The 17,714-nt window shown below is 34.0% G+C and overlaps 1 protein-coding gene across 10 annotated transcripts in view; it reads right to left on the minus strand.

Moving 5' to 3' along the window:
- ATRX (ATRX chromatin remodeler) overlaps positions 1–17,714 on the minus strand; it is a 245,445-nt gene that overhangs the window by 157,509 nt on the left and 70,222 nt on the right. For 7 of the 10 annotated variants that reach the window (XM_057537602.1, XM_057537593.1, XM_057537596.1 and 4 more), the window contains 7 exons: positions 16,264–16,319; positions 15,307–15,359; positions 14,292–14,416; positions 11,157–11,270; positions 6,885–6,994; positions 4,869–4,936; positions 1,483–4,565 (listed from right to left, as the gene is read on the minus strand). In XM_057537602.1, coding sequence (XP_057393585.1) covers positions 1,483–4,565; positions 4,869–4,936; positions 6,885–6,994; positions 11,157–11,270; positions 14,292–14,416; positions 15,307–15,359; positions 16,264–16,287 — 3,577 coding nt within the window. In that variant the 5' untranslated portion in view covers positions 16,288–16,319. The remainder of the gene's footprint in view (positions 1–1,482; positions 4,566–4,868; positions 4,937–6,884; positions 6,995–11,156; positions 11,271–14,291; positions 14,417–15,306; positions 15,360–16,263; positions 16,320–17,714) is intronic. The other 3 variants (XM_057537594.1, XM_057537600.1, XM_057537595.1) reach the window with 3 other exon arrangements.

Here is a 17,714-nt window from a genome sequence, read left to right on the forward strand (position 1 = left end):
GGGGAGGCTTTTTAAGAGCTCATAAAAACTGTCACCTAAATTAAGTTGGACATATTAGGAAAATAAATAAATTTAGCAACTATTATACTATGTTTTGAATACAAGTCCACAATCTCATACACAATTCGAAAATCCAAAAAGTTCTCAAAATTTAAAGTTTTGTAAGGTGGTGCCAAAGTTCATTTGGCAGCAAAATCTAATCTGAACTGTTTATTCCTCTTACATGTAAATGTTCATATGTTTTGCTGCGGAAATACTAATGTGTTTGATTATGGGGCCTCAGGACCTACTGGGGCTACTATATAATATATGATAACTACTCTATATTATCTTCCTAAAAACAAAAGAGTTGAAAATCCTGAAATACATTAAGCCCCAAGAATATCAGGGACTGCGGACCTGTAGTTAAAACAGCCATACAAGCAGAACTCCATCTAGGCATCTGATATAGCAGAGCGTTAAACTGAGTATACCATGCATATCCCACTTGGTTTTCAAACCAACTCACTGGAGCTCCAAAAAAGGGATTTATAGTTTTACTAAAAATCAAGATTCAAGTGAATTCCACTAAAATCCAACTGGGATAAATGGAAAATCACAACAAAAGGAAGGAAAGGAAAAATTTTAACACTTTGCTTGTGCTGGGAACACAGTTACATGAGAAATCTACTTTATAAATATTTTAAAATTAATTTTAAGTGTCCCTGGTTAACTGATGGGTTTTACTGACTTAAAAAAAAAGACAATATGACCAACAAGTGTACATTTATTATACAACTGATTTTTTTTAAAGAACTGCCATAATGATAAATATTTTTAAATTTTTTTTGGGGGGGGGCCGTATTATATGACCAGTTGACCCAAACCCTAATTGTCCTAGTGCTCTATCTCATCAGGGTAGGGTAATCCACCTACTTTCTGGATTTCTTTCTTCCTCTATTTTGTTAGTGTTAAAAATGGAAATATCTGTTCATGTCATTAGAAAAAAAATTGATGAGCATCAGCAAAGGGTTTCAATAAATAAACTTAAATTTTTCTGAGGATTTCACGGGACACAAAGTTACTCTGCCCAATTTAAAAAGTCAGATGAATGACAAAGCAGTTAAAACTTTCACACACCATGTTATATCCATACCAAGCACTCGTCTCCATTACTTGAATAAATACCTACTGAACTACTAGAACCAGTCTGATCTTCCTTCATAAATTACTTTTCATTACTCCAAAGAAAAGCATTAAACATTGATAAATTTACCCAACACACTTGATATAGCTGATACAGAATACTAACAATACTGCAAATACCTCCCAATGATGACCAAAAAATGGAGAAAGAGTTTCTAGTAAATCTCTATAAAGAATTTTTAAATGGTGTTTTCCTAAACAGTAAGTAACCTTGCGTTTGATTGACTTCAGAGAAAATTAAACAATGTAGTTATTCAAGAGGGAGAAAGTACAAATTTTCTATTTATTTTCCCATACCTGAAGATTGACAAAATCCAGTATGTGAAGACAGCACTAAATTTTCAGTCACAGGCTTTATTTTCTGCTCATCACTGCTCCCCTCACCTACAGAATTCTGATCATCGTCTCCTATGTCAGAAGAAGATGAGGAAGAAATGTCAGCCTGCTTCCTTTTAGTGCTTGTTCTTAGGGAGTTTCTCATTTTCTCCTTCATATTGCCTGCCTTCTTTTTAGCTGAAGCTCTTTGTTTCTTCAGCTTTTTATTATCTTCGGAACTTTCCTCAACATCAGAAGATGATGAGCCATTTTGTACTTCCTTGGTATTTCTCTTTGAATTTAAATTTCTTCTTTCCCTTAATTCAATTCTTTTCGGTCTCTTATCAGAGGAATCACAACCATCTTCTTTCATGGAATATTTCTCAGTATCAGATGATGAACAATCTTGTCTCTTCCTTGAACTCTTTTCAGGTAAGTTGCACATTTTCTTCTCTCGACTGGATGTTCCATTCTTACTCCTCTTATCTTCGGAAGAATCATAACTATCTCTTTTCCCTGGTAACTTCTCAGCATTATCGGATAATTCATCCTTCTTTTTAGAAGTTTTATCTTTTATTTTTTTACTCTTCTTTTCCCCATCAGTTGTGCCATTCTTATTTTGCTTTATGCCTTTAGGAAAATGACAAATTTCTTCTCCCTCGGGTAATTTCTCAGTGCTATCAGATGATGATTCATACTGTTGTTCCATCTTAATTACTCTTTTCTTCAAGTCTGTAGTTCTCTTTTCTTTTTCTTCAGTTCCCTTTTTGCTCTGCTTGTTATCATCTTCAGAGGATTCATCACTCTGTTCTTTCTTTGGGAACTTCTCAGCAACATCAGATAAGCCACCTTGTACTTTCTTACACATTTTGGTTTTCAGATACATAGCCTTTTCTTTAGTTTCAGCAACCTTTTTGTCTTCTGGAGAATTAAAACTCTCCTCTTTCCCAGAAGAAAGCTTATCAGCACCATCTGAGGAAACACTTGGCTGCTGCTTCTTAGAGAGTCGATCTCTCAATTCCATGATAGTCTTGTCTTTATCAACTATGCCTTCTGCTGAAGAGAAAGTCTCTCTCTCTTCTTTCCTTTCAGCATCATCAGATGATCCTTCCTGGGCAGTCCTCAAACTTTTCTGACCTTGATTATCCATTCCTTTTTTGCTGTGTTTTTCATCTTCAGAAGAATCATAATCTTCTTTATTTGGAACTCTTTTTGTTGTTGTTCTGGCAGCCCCGATTTTACTCATACTCTTTATCTCTTTTTCTAATTCTGAGTCATAATTAGAAGATTCAGACTGGTTTTGTCGTTTCTTTTTAGAAATGATAGACCTTTTAGCTGATTTGCCTTTTTTAATATCAAAATCTGAGCCAGAAGTAGAACTTTTTCGTTTCCTTTTTCCTTTATCATCTTTCCCTGTTTGAGTCTTTACATCATACAAAGTCTTCTCATGATTTGTATGAGGTTCATTAATATCAGTATCTGAAGAAGAACTGTGACTCATCCTGGATACTTCTTTGAGGATTGCTAGCATTTCATCAGAATCTGAATTTTGATCCACAGTCTCTGACTGCTTAGATTTAGGCAATTTATTAGGCTTAGGATTATCTATAGCACTGTCAGAAGAATTCCGCTTATCCTTTTTTCTCATTGAAACTGATAGTTTTTGTTTCTCCTTAACGGTGTCATTATTTTCTTCATCTGAATTAAATGTTGTAGGGTTGGTTTCTGTCTGTCGCCTCAAGGGTGTAGTCTTTACACGTGGGGATCTTCGAAGATCAGATTCTTCTGAAAGTAATGGAACTTCACTTTCAACCAAATGCTCATTATCATTCTTTTCCTGTTCAAGTCCACAGTTCTCCAGCTTGGGGTTCAGACAAGAACTTCTATAGCTATCTTTATCTTGTGGAACTTCCTGACAATCAGCACCTTTAATTGGGGAATTAGAAAGGGAAACAGGGGTGAGTTTAACATATAATTCTTTTGTTACTTTAGCTGTTGCTTTTGATTTAATACCTCCTCTGTTGTCTTTTGAAGTAATATTTAATTTTACAGAACTCTCCAGTTCTTGCTCAGTTCCACTGTTGCCATCTCCCTGATAATCTGCTGAACTCTGAACTTCCATAGCAGTCTCAAGATTCTCAAAAATGTCTTCTGGAACTGAGGAAGGAACAGACACAATATCCATGTCTAAGTCTTCAGAAGTGTTAGCAGGTTCATACTGAGGTTCTTCTTTTTTATCAGATTTTTTATGTTCACCACTGGGATTTTTATTTGCTCTTTGTTCCTCTACTGCAACACTCTGATCCACATGCTCACTATCTACCTGCTTTCTTGACAGTTTAGCTTCTGATTTTGAAATATCCTTCCTTTCCAAAGCACAGGGTTTTTCTCCTTTTCGTACTTTTGTTTCAGACTTAGCATCTATGACTTTATGCTCTTTGGTATTTTTCTCTTTGTTTACAGCATCCAAAGCTCGAATCTCTGAATTCAAATCTTCTTCTAACGCAAGATGAGCTTTCTTGATATCAGCCAACACAGATTTAAAAGCCTTAAGCTGACGTAACTTTGTAGCAGAATTGATTTCTGAATTATCTGTTGCCTGCTTCAAAAACTTAACGTAACTGGAGTTCATGTTGGCAGTAGTCTCAATCAGCTTCTTTGCCTTCTTAATCATCTCCTTGGGCACAATTAGTGCTGAATAAGAGTAGGTTACAGAACCAGAACATGAATCATCTAATTTCTTTTCTTCTCCATTACAATTTGAACTGTTTTTCTTTGGAGAAAATCTGGGTGTATGGTCATATACTTTACTACTCTTTTCATTGTCAACTTTTATCTTCTTCTTATTTTGTTGCAACAACTGTTCTAAGTTTTCAAATACGCTGTTACATGCTGTGACCAAATCCAACAAAGGCTCCGGGTGACAAATGTAGCAATACCATTGGTTGTTTTCATCCATTATTGTAGACAGCTCCTTTCGACCAAGGTTGCGTAGAATGCATTTCTTGCAGAAGGCATTATGGCAAAAGTCACAACAAATCAAGTTTCCACCTTCTGCACACCATCTGAAAATATTTAAAGATTAAAATATTATTCTGAAATGAAACACATTTTAAACCTTTACAGTATTAAAGCAATTTAAAATTTCCTGGCAGCAATTTTAATAGCAAAGTAATTTTGGTCATTTACTTATTCTTTATTAGAAAATTAAAAGACATAAACCAAGGACTACGTGGAAAAGAACAACCGTCCACGAAAGATATCAATGATGATACTATAAAAAATAGATCTAGTAACAGACTATGTAAGAATTTCGCCTCAAAAAGCAGACAACACTGAATTTTAGTTCATCTTGATTTATTACCTACCTACACTGTTCATCCATTCCATCTGAGTCACGGCTAATATCATCACTCATGTAATATTTAAAGCAATTCTATTAAAAAAGAAAAGGGAAAGGGGAAATTTAGTCAAAACTGTTAACATTCATAAAGGAGAAAACTTTATTTTTTAAGTCATTAAAAAAGTATAAGGGGGCTTCCCTGGTGGCGCAGTGGTTGAGAGTCTGCCTGCCAATGCAGGGGACATGGGTTCGAGCCCTGGTCTGGGAAGATCCCACATGCCGCGGAGCAACTAAGCCCGTGTGCCACAACTACTGAGCCTGCGCGTCTGGAGCCTGTGCTCCACAACAAGAGAGGCCGCGACAGTGAGAGGCCCGCGCACCGCGATGAAGAGTGGCCCCCGCTCGCCGCAACTGGAGAAAGCCCTCGCACAGAAACGAAGACCCAACATAGCCAAAAATAAATCAATTAATTAATTTAAAAAAAAAAGTACAGGGAATGTGTATGTGTGTGTGTGTGTGTGTGTGTGTGTGTGTTTTAGAGAATCAAAGCGATAACACTGTATTACCCTTACTAGTACTTTCCAGACACAGGAATAGCTCAAGAAATTAATTCCTTGACATAGATTTCCATATCATCAAGTACCACTGTTCCTTACATAAAAGTTGATAAAAGATTTTGGTAAAGCAAATTTCTGATCTCATATGACTAGCTACCAAAGATCTACATAAAAATGTATTAGATGTTGCTATTAGTTAATAATAATTTACTAGTCATCATATATAAACAGCTACTATGTATAGAGCTGAGCAACAGTATCCTACATTAACCTACATTATCTTTAAATCTCAAATACCTACTGTGCAAGGTAGGAGGTATTACAGCCCAACATGAGAGAAAAGGCTTTGGTTCATTAATATGTAAATAAATCTCCTAAAGTTATACAACTGGAAGAGGCAAAACTGGTATTCAAATCCAAGTCTGAATGACTTTAAATTCCTTTTCACTGGGACTGGAGAAAAGGGAAGGTTCCATGCCCACTGATGAAAACTACTGATTACTGAAATGGGCTAGGCTCAACAGACTGGCCCTTGAAAAAAAAAAAATCACGTATATAAGAAAAAAGAAAAACAACGCACATTACAAATCCAACAATATAAAATTCAGCTGTCACAATTTAAAACTAGAAGCTACAACATGTACCCTAAACAGGCTCCTGGCTGAAATGAATTCAAGGAAAGGAGGACACAAATTACTAAAAGACAGAGTAAATTTAGTACATTTAAGTAGGTCTACATCTATCAAAAATTCATACAAGATCTAGAACTGGGACTCTAATTAAGGAAAGTCTGGTCTGCCCCTGCAATTCAAGGAGGCATTTTATTGGGAAGCAAACTAACAAAGGATTAATTTTAGCAGTAATATGAGTTGGGGAAATGATAACCTTGATATTATAGATATTTAAAATTAATTCCAAGGTATTACTTGTAGAAAAGTTTACACAGACTGTTAAAACTATCTTCAATACATATGAAACATTTTTAATTCTATTATCTCCAAATTATGTCAAAACCCTGTTCCACATGGAGAGTTCAGATTTGGGTAATAAGAGTATGTAAGAGGGAATGCTATAAAACATATGTGTGCACACATATATACTCTGCAGTTTCCCAACACACCACACTCTCTCTCACCTCTGAGCCTTTGAACACTATGTTGCCTCTGGCCTAGAATATGCTAAACCAATCCCACTTTGCAAAGCTAATTCTTATTTACATTTCAGGTACCACCTACATCATCTCCATTATAAAGCCCCCCCCCAACCCAACTCCAAATTACAAAGGCTTCCTGTGTGTTCCCAAAGTACACAGTATCTCCCCTATCATAGCACTTATTGGGACTTTCATGTCTGTCTTCCTCACTACATTATATGTCCTCCAATGGCAGAGACCATTTCCGTCTTCATCACTGTGCATCAAAAGTCTGACACATGTTAAGCATTCAAATATTTGTGGAATTAATTACCAACAGATCATTACATACCTTACAAATAAGTACTTGCAGTGAAGGATGTCTATAAATGGAATCTTTTTGAAAATGATTGACCTGTTGTCCACAAGCGGTACAGCTCACAATCCCATGAAGCCCATCTTCTAGGAGAAAGGAGTGACCATTATTCACACATATACACACATACAAAAAGATATATACTTTAGTCAGCATTTCCCAACATTCGAATTGAAAATTAAATACCTCATAATCCTTGGGAAAATGACATTTTGGACACAAATACAAAGGTTAATAATTTTATGGACTTACTAAAAACATGACAACCTTGAAAAATTGCAGAGCTAACCTGCTCCCTTTTACAGATACAAACCCTGTTTCTTACAACAACTTGATATAACATGAAGAGACTCCATAAAAGAAGTTCTAAAAATAGGGGTCAAGAGCTCTTTTTCATCTTGCTACTGCTTCACAAAGAAATTCAGGATCAGTTCTTAAAGAATGGGGAAGTGAAATATATGGAATAGATTCCTTTGTAACCCTGTACTTAAGTTAGGTATGCCATAAAGTTTTTATTCTCAAAATGGAATTGTCTACACAGATCCTTTCAATATTATGTGAAAACCTGCTAACTTTATATTACCAATTTCCTTCCTAAGATTTCCTTCAATACTATCCACAATCCCCATTAACCTGCCTTTTTTCTGTCTATTCCATATCAGCACTATTATTTCCAAATAAGGACAAATAAGATTTGCAGGTATATCTATCTTGACAGCAAAACTTCAGAATGGCTGCATTTTGACAGAGCCCCATTCCACAGTTTCTGCAGAAAAACAGATGGGAGATAACCTACACAATAAAGGGGACCTCTCCTGCCTCACTCTCGTCCCTAGTTCTGCACGGTGCTTCACAATCTGAGCTGAACATTAGAATCAGCCAAAGAATCTTTTAAAAACAGGGACAGCCATTCCCACCCCTAACCCACTGAATGGGGATCTCCTGGACACTTTTTTCTTTTTTAAGTTTTACAGATGACTCTGATGTGCAACCAAGACCTTGATCCAAATAAAATGATAGATTATGATTCAAAAGAGGCCAGTGAAAATGCCTGCATTCACCAAAAGAAAAAAAGGTGAATGACTTAAAAAAAGAAAAAGAAAAAAAACTGTCTCTATCCCTAAATGAAAGACAAAACAACAAATACATTTCTCACCTTTTAATTTTCTATTTTGTGTTTTTCTTAGTTTTAAGGTCCAAAGCACCATGGACCCAAGCATTATCACAAATATTTTTATTTGCAGAAGTTAAAAAAGTTTAACCAAGGTATAAGGGCACCATGATACTTTTCCAGAAAATATAGAGAATTTGAAGACCTACTATATAAGCTGGTAATATTTTCCTTTAAATCATATTCTCCTCCATTAGTTTTGATCTTGAGTATTCATATATTCTGTATTTCTTTTAACATAAATAAATATACAGTGTGCTTTTTCATGTCAAATAGTGATTGCATTCATATAAACAAGGTAACAAAAAGCTAGAGTTTGAATGTTCATCCACTGTTAGATAATATTAAGTATCTTCTATGTGCTTTCGCACATATATCACTCAAGAATTTTAAAAAACTAGGTGATCCATTGGAGAATTTCTCCCATATGTGCACAATGACTCATATAAAGGCTATTCATTGCAGTGTTAATTAGCAAATTGGAAAAATTTGAAAACGAAAATTAGAAATAATTTCACATTTGGGAAATGGATAGTGGTTTACTCATACAACTAAATTCTACAGAAGAGCGAAAAATAAAAAACTAGATTGTACATTTACTGATATGAATACATGTCAAAATCAATACTGGATGAGAAATGCTACAAAAGGATATATACAAGATACTACTTTGTATACTTTAAAATGAAATAGAAATGCTGTAAGAATAAAAATATGTAAAGAAAAATATAAAAACATGCATGGGAACACCACACATGCATACAAACGTCAAATAATCACAACCTGAGGTGTGAAAGGAAGGATAAATATAGATGAGAGTAGGACTAAACCAATTAGTTTAAGTGAGATCTTATTTAAGTGAGATCTGAAACAAATATTGTAAAATGCTCAAGTGTTACTTTAGTATACATACTTGTTTCTATGCATGTATGTTTCAAATTTTTATTTTTAGTTATGAAATATCTTCATGATTATAATATAGATAGTGTATAAATGGAAAAGAGGCATTTTCAATTCTGAGCTCAATACATTTTATCAGTTTTAAAGAAAGAACAAAATTATTCTGCCATATAGAAAAATTAGGTGTAAAATATGTTTTCTAACAATTAAACTAGGGAAAGGATATCAAAATAGGCTATGGTATTTAAAAAACAATGGCTCCTGAAATGATCAATATCTTTGTGTTTAATTTTGTTTCAAATCATTATAGGATTATTTTATGTATAAAGTTTACCTTCTTGACAGTTTCCTATATTAGACTTCAATTTTAGAACTAACTTTCCTAGGAAGTTTGAATATTAACTAGCAATTCAGTACCTCAGATCACTAGTTTATTCATACATGTGTATATGAGTAAACATAGTTAAATTTCCTGTGTGATTTCCAACAGCTTAAAGACGTAGCAAATCATTAAGACAAAAATTAACATGAAAGATTTTAAGTGCTATTATATGGCTATAAACATACATTTTCCCTTAAGTACAATATAAACATTCTTACACAGAACACTCAATAAAATGTTCCAGAGACATATCAGCTCAGACCAAATACCAGCAGCATAGTAAAGTGTCACTAAAAACACCCTCCCCAATAACTGTGGTTCTTTTTTATTCTCCTTTTAGCTGTTATCCACATTTGAGGCACTGACTGCTCCAGAGTCCCTCCCCAAAAGACACCAATTAGATATTAATTTTGACACACTACACTTAGTTATCTGTCTTCCCTAGAGGACCCATAATCAGAAATAAAAAGAAAGAAACTCTTACTACTGGTCCTTATCATCACCTTCTACTTGCAGGTTCTCTAATTTTAAATAATACTACTTAGCTTTGGTGAGCTCTGTTGTTGCAATGGCAGCTTCCCTACTATGAATTAGATTCTCAATGTATCTTCCTTATGCTTGAAAGGGGTAGAACACCCCCTTGTGGACAAAAGACTAAACAACATTTCCTTGATTTTCTCTAACAATCTAATGAATTATTGAATCTGAAAACCGATATATATATATATATATATATATACATACACACACACATATATATACACATATGTGTATACACACATATGTGTATATATACTATAAATACAGATGTATCTTACTAGTACCATCAAGATATCACATAGCACTGAAATTTAAATCTACACAAAATTTCACCAAGAACTATGCTATAATTTCACAATTTACATGATAAATATTTAACAGACATGCTTCCATTACACTTCTATTCAGAAATTTAGTGTCATGTTCTATCTTTTAGAGATTCATTCTTCCTATAGTAATGGATTCTGACTCTGTTAATCTGCCCAAAAAATACATACAGGCACTATTTTAAACTCACACACAAACAAGTGGGACACATACTCCACTGTTGTAAATTTTTAAATGCATCCTCCTTATGCTACCTTTCTACAGATGATTAGCCAATGGTTGTGTGTATAAGTGAGGGTAGACAGACAAAGGGAAAGGCGGCTCAGACAGATGGAGGGAAGGTTACTAGCTCTAGTTCCCGTCTCCTTCCTACTCATCTCTGCACTGATATCCTTAGATCAATAGATCTCTAACTTGAACGCACATAAGAACAAACTGGGGCACAGTCTTGACATCATCCTCAGAAATTCTAAATTGTTATGAGTGGAGTCAAGGGACTTGCATTTTTAATAAGCACCCCAGGTGACACTAATGCAGATGTCCATCACTCTGTGAAACAATGTTTTAGATATGTATAAAGTTACCTGAAGGCCACAGGCAAGATTTTATCCAAATCTAAAATTCTTTCGGGGTGAGAGGGAACACATGGTATTCTGGCATATAAGCATTACAGAACTAACATGTGTAAGAAGGAAATAGTAAGCTTCTTGAGATAACTTAATAGCCACTGAAGGCAAAGGCATTTTGATAAATGGTGTTTAACCTTTTCTGCTTCAGAGCTCAGAAAGAAACAGAAGTTATTTTTAAGTAGTGCTTTTAAAAAACAATGGGCAGAAAAGTGGAGGTATTTTTAGTAAGCACATCAGATTTTCCAATATGGTCATAAACAGCACTTTAAACTCATGTTTTCATTTTCACTTGTATTTACCTCCGCGTTTTTTGAGATTTTCAGTTTTCATTTTACTTCTGCTTCTAAATTCAGGCCCTTTAAAATCATCTTTGTCTTCATTCAGCACTGGCTCTGGTTGTACAATCACTGTACCTAGAATGATTTCATTTAAAAAACCATTACACATATTAAATGTGCAAGTGAAGTACAAGACTTCAGTTCAGATAAAGCCAACATTGCTGGTACATAGTTTTGTTTCTTTCAAGCTTTCAATATTTGTATAAGGACCTCTCAAGAATAAATAAAACAGGGAAATAGTAAAAGGGCCAGGTGTCAACAGATTACTTGTTGGAATATAGTTCATAAAAATGGAGGGGGCAGTATTATGTACTGATTCATAACAGAAATGTGTGAATAAAGTAGAAAGCCTTAGCCCAGTTCTGAATTTTATACTGCCTATCACAAAAGCTGTTCTGAATATGAACATCCATGCTAAGTTCCACAGTTTAAAAAATAAAAGGATCAGAAGAGAAAATTTTAAAAAGCCATCCTATTCTTCTCATAAGCCAAATCATAAATGCAGAAAAAGATTTTTAAGGGGTTGTTTTATATTGCTTTGGGGGAGGATAGTGGGGGACAATGTGAGAAGTTAATTCTGCTATTACTGCTATACCTATTCTGTGGCATTTCCCAAATAATACATCAAAGTTTCAGTACCCTGCAAAGTCCTTAAAGAGTTTTAAACAAAGACTGCCTTAAGATACTTAAGCTCAAGTGCTAGGACAATAAATTGCAGAATGAGATCAATTGTTGGTCCCTATGGAAATCTTTTAGAAAGAATGTACTTTCTTAGCTATAAAACATGTGAACTGAGGAGAGAGGTTGCTAATTTAGGTTTTCATTTTAATCTCTCAAGAGCAAATAAAGCAGGGGCATAGTAAAAAGGGTCCAGGTCTCACATTTACCTACATTGCTGGGCTTAGTAATTGGGCATTACTGACAACAATTAAGAAAGTACAGTCATCCCTCGGTATCCATGGGAGATTTGTTCCAGGACCCCTTGGATACCAAAATCCGTGGATGCTCAAGTCCCTTAAATAAAATGCCATAGTATTTGCATATAACCTACGTACGTCGTCCTGTATACTTTAAATCATCTCTAGATTACTTATAATACCGAATACAATGTAAACACTATGTTAATAGTTGCCGGCCAACGACAAACTCAAGTTTTGCACTTTGGAAATTTCCAGAACTTTTTTCCCCAAATATTTCTGATCTGCGGTTGGTTGAATATGCAGATGCGGAACCCACGGATACGGAGGGCCAACTGTAAAATCTGGTAGTTGTCAGGGGCTGTCTCCCTGAAACATGGGTCTATGTTATTTAGCGAGCAAGTTTTAGCAAGGTATAGCACCTACTTAAATGAATTTCTGAGTCTCTGAAAAAAGGGGGGAAATAGGGCACAAAGGATTGAGTTTTTACAAACTGGTAAATATAAATAATCTCCACACACAGGAAAAACCTTTATTCACAACAACCATTTCACATATATACTCTCAGAGAAGCCCTGGCATTTGAAAAAAGCTAAACATTTATAGTTAACCAAAAAAAAACCAGATTTCTTTCTGAAGATTCTTCTCTAAATGGAAGCAAAGCAGCAGAGTGGAAAGAGCACTCACTAGCTTTGGATTCAGGCAGACCTGGGCTCAAATCTTAGCTTCTCAATTTAAAGCTGAAAAAGTTCCTTGAGCTCTGAATTTGTTCCTTCATCTCTACAAGTAGAAACAGTAACTACCTTACAGCATTGTTTTGAGGATTAAATAAGTTAATTTTTTAAGAGTCTGGTACTTATACATACTCAATATAGTATTATAACAATAATTATAATCAATCAAATTTAACCTTATGAAACAGGTCTATTTTTGGTTTGGTGGGAGAGAATTACGCTTAGTTCAGGTTCGTAACATCCCATACTAACTCTTTTCCACAATATCATTAAAAGATTGGAATTAGCTCACCCAGTGGCCATCATAAGGACTCCCAGTGACAACCACTGAGAATGTAATAATCCAAAGTGAGTCACTGCCTATGGGACTCAAGACTCCCATGTTAGTTGTTTCTGCCGTAGGCCACCAAAACCATTACATAAAATTGTCACAGATGATTTTCAAAGCCAAGTAAATGGTAGGCCCATCAATTTTCCTTCTATCTCTCTTCTTTCTCTCATTCATTTCTTTTCCTCATTTCATTTCTCATCTATTATAACTCCCAATTTGCCCTAGTCAAGCAATGTATTATTCTCCTAACTCATCATTTTTTTAAATTTCCATAATCAAAAAATGTGTCACATAAACATAAGTAGAGACAGAGAATAAAGTAGTAAATACTGCTGTAAATGATCTGTGAGAAAAAATTTGAAAAATCTGCTAAGAGCCTTTAAACATATTATTCAATAAAGAAAAAAATCTAAACTGTTGATTTCTGAAACACTATGAAATTACCAAGACCCTTGTCATTCTCTCATCATGTAATCACACTGCTCTCAGACGTGGGCTATGAAAAGTCCAAGATTTTCATTTGGCTTCCCCCCTCCCCACCCCTGCCCAGGCCCCAATCTAATCACTGCACTTTTAAGGTTAGAAACACAGCAGTTGAGAGGAAATGTAACAAGGCATTTTTAAAATGATAATTACAAGAAATATACCTAAGTCAAATTTAATAGGTAACTTCAGCTTTGCATCTTAGGGAATTTAAGAATGCAGTAAGACTAAACTAGACTTTAAGTGTTTTTTTAAGAAGTTTTCAGAGTATTCATTGTTTTTCTATAAAGCAAGCACATTAAAATTTACTGAACCAAAACTTAATATACTAAACTTTTAAACCAACTTCCACGTTCAAGCATAATTTGGAAAATAAAATCCCTTTTCTAAAACCCAATGGAAAGAGAAAATAAGTCTTTTTCTTATCAAACCTGACTGAATATTCTAAATTTTGAACCTCAATAACACACATTATCATTACCATACTAATACATTTCCAGACCATCACTATCAAAATATTAGGTTTGGTCCTTCACACACAGCTTAAAGTAATCAAGTTCCAATTTTATAATAATGACATTTAAAAATGCATTTCAACTTTAACTTCATATGAAAAATTAATACACTTTACCTTTTGGCAAGCTTTGCATAGTAATATCATTTTCTGAATTTTCATTAGAAGCATCTTCATTTACAGTTTCATCCAAAGGTTTTTCATCATCAGATTCTACATACTTTGTTACAATTGAAGGTTTCCTATGAAAGAATTAAGGCCACAGAATTATGGACATTTCTGCTATTGGAAAAACACCCAAGTAACATAAATAACATGTTTAGATTAAGCAGTGGCTCTTAACCAGGGATACATATCAGAATCACCTAGGGAAGCATACATCTCTCTACCATATAACTGAATATTATGATTTAGTAGGTCTTGGGAAGGATCAGAGCATGTGCATTCTGAAAAAGCTATGAGGAAGATTTTGAAGGGAACTCCTATTTAAGAATCACTACTTTAGGGAATAAGTTAATAACAAGCAAGCTGTGATTATTAAGAGACATTTCCACTGTTTCAAAAAAGTAAAAGTCCAATAGAATAAACTGCAAACTTCTAATAAAAACTACACTCCACAGTTATATTAGGCATTACATTATGCTTTGAGGTAGTTTCAGTTGTTATGTACAATTCACTTTGACAATTTAACACAGACAAGTATTTTAACCACTCTTTGATCTTCTTATAACTTCCTCATAACTATGATGGCTACTAGTCCCCATACTAGACAATTTCATATAACACTAAAAAACTCATATTGTCTCATGAGGAATTCAACATTTCATTTCCCCTTTTCTCCTTGTTTTTAAAGCACATATATTATCTGACAGAAATTATCTACATATTTCCAGGGCCACTAATATATAATAAATCCCCTCCTGGGATATTTTTAATTAAAATTAAAAGTAAAGTGATGGATACAAGAGATTCATTATACTATACTGCCCTTTTTAAATATACATATGTTTGTATAAAATAGTTTACTGAGAACAGAGTGCTTTAAGTTTAGAAAAAAAAGATTATTCTAAGAAACAGAAAATAAAACAACCTGAAAAAGAAAGTAACTTTTTTCCCTTCAACATCAACCAACCTCTTTGATCGTGATGATCCTGATGATTTGGATTTTTCTGAAGAGCTAGCTCCCTAAATGCGAGAAATAAATACAAAGGTGAGTAAAACTCTCAGAGAAACATCCCTACAATTAACTGTTTCCCTATACCAAGATCTCTAATATAGTGATAGAATGAGATATAATTTTTATGCCTAAAATATTTTTCTAAAAGGAACTTCAAAAACTAATTCTAATTTACTCTCAAGGTTTCCTTGATTTAAGATTAATTTTTTTCATTAAATTGTTACTGTTGAATTTTGAGGTACAGAAGATGATACACTGCTATATCATGATCTTGGCCTAAGCCAACAAAGACAAAACAAAGGTGTAGAGGTAATCAGATCCCAACAGAGGCAGAAAAGTTTTAAGGATCTAAAAATGTGTCATTTTCTCTATCCTAACATATGGCACAGAGTACCTTCTACGATTTCCTTTGAGATACTAAATTTACGTTGGTTTTGCCAATATAATCAGTATATTTTATTGGATTCAATTTTTTACACTAGGTGGGAAGAATTCTAAAACTGTAGTGTAGGCTGGGGTATCAGGTGAAGGACCTCAGGATGGGTTCCAATAATACTGCTTAAGAGACTCTAAATATTCAGTTTTGAGAGATCTCAGAACCATGGGGTTATGCCCATAACAACCACCTTGGGCACCACTGTTGCAATATAATAACACTCAAATACCTATCTGTTAGCAAGCCTTCCGTTGTCTGACTTTAGCTATATAGCTGAAGCAAACCACAACAATAACAAAAACAATGAACACCATCAAAAAGTGGACAACAACCCAAAATGAAGTACTGTAATAATACTTGGGTATGAGAGTAAACTCAAACACATGCATGTATTAAATAAAAGCAACCTGATGACATACTCTAGTTGATTAGCATTAATTAATAAATATCTTTTAAATGCTTCAAATTATTCTTACCTCTTCCTTGTTGTTTTCCATCATATCAGAGTTATTTCCAGAACCACTGACTTTATCTTAAAAGAGAAGAAATAAAAACATTATTTATCTCTTTGGTGCATTATCAAATAGAACAGCAATACCTACGATTCCATGAACCTATTTTTCAATCTATGTAGTATGGCAGTATTGGTAGTACTTTACTCACATTAAAATATAAGAGTTTTCTATCAACTATACTCCAATAAAATTTTTTTTTTAAATAATATTGCTTTGGTTAAAAAAGAGTTTTCTGATTAAAATCACTCTCTTTTGACACACTAATCCCTTCTGAAACAGCATTTCTAAAAAGAGCAGTTTGTAATCAAAACATTTCCTATTGTAATTGTTCAAGGTTTTTCTCTTAGAAAATTTAAGTTCCATCTTCTACTAAAAATAAAATCACATTATTAATTGTATTTTCCTTTACCATAAGACACTAAAAAAAGAAAGAAAACAACTTCCTAAAGGAAGCAGAGGGAAGGAAATAATAAAGATTAGAGTAGAAATTAATGAAACAGGGAATAGAAAACAATAGAGAAAAATCAATGAAACCAAAATAAGTTCTTTGAAAAGATGAATAAAACTGAAAAAAAAAACTAAGGCTAGATGGACCAAGAAAAAAAGGAGACAAGACTCAAATTACTAGAATGATAAATTAAAGAGGGGATGTTACTACTTACCTTAAAGAAATAAAAGGATTATAAAGAAATATCATGAACAACTGTATGCCAACAAATTAGATAACCTAAATGAAATGGACAAATTCCTAAACACACACAAACTACTGAAGCTGACACAAGAATAAAGAGACAATGTGAAGAGACCTATAACTGAAAAGACTGAACTGGGAATCAAAAAACTACCCACAAAGAAAAGCAAAGGTCCAGATGGTTTCACCACGAAGTTACACCAAACATTCAAAAAAAAAAAAAGCATTAACACCAATTTTTCACAAACTCTTCTAGTAAAAAAGGAGGGAACACATCCCAACTCATTCAATGAGACCAGTATCATACCAAACCAGAAAAGATACTACAAAAAGACCAACATCACTTATGAATACAGATGTAAAAGTCCTTAAAAAAATACTAGCAAACTTCAAAAGAATGAAAGACATGTCTTTCTGCTACAGACTGAGAGAAAATACTTGCAAAAGACATATCTAATGAAGAACTATTATCTAAAATATATAAAAAACCCAAAACTCAACAATAATAATATAAACAACATGATTAAAAGCAGGCAAAAGATCTGAAGACATTTTACCAAAGAAGATATGCAAATGGCAAATGAGCATATGAAAAGATGCTCCACATCATATGTCATTAGGGAATTGGAAATTAAAAAAATAAGATAACACTATATACCTATTACAATGGAAAAAATGCAGAACACTGACAGCACAAAATGCTGGTAAGGATGTGGAGAAA

Source organism: Balaenoptera acutorostrata, chromosome X (genome assembly GCF_949987535.1).
Source record: "Balaenoptera acutorostrata chromosome X, mBalAcu1.1, whole genome shotgun sequence".
NCBI classification, from domain to species: Eukaryota; Metazoa; Chordata; class Mammalia; order Artiodactyla; family Balaenopteridae; genus Balaenoptera; species Balaenoptera acutorostrata.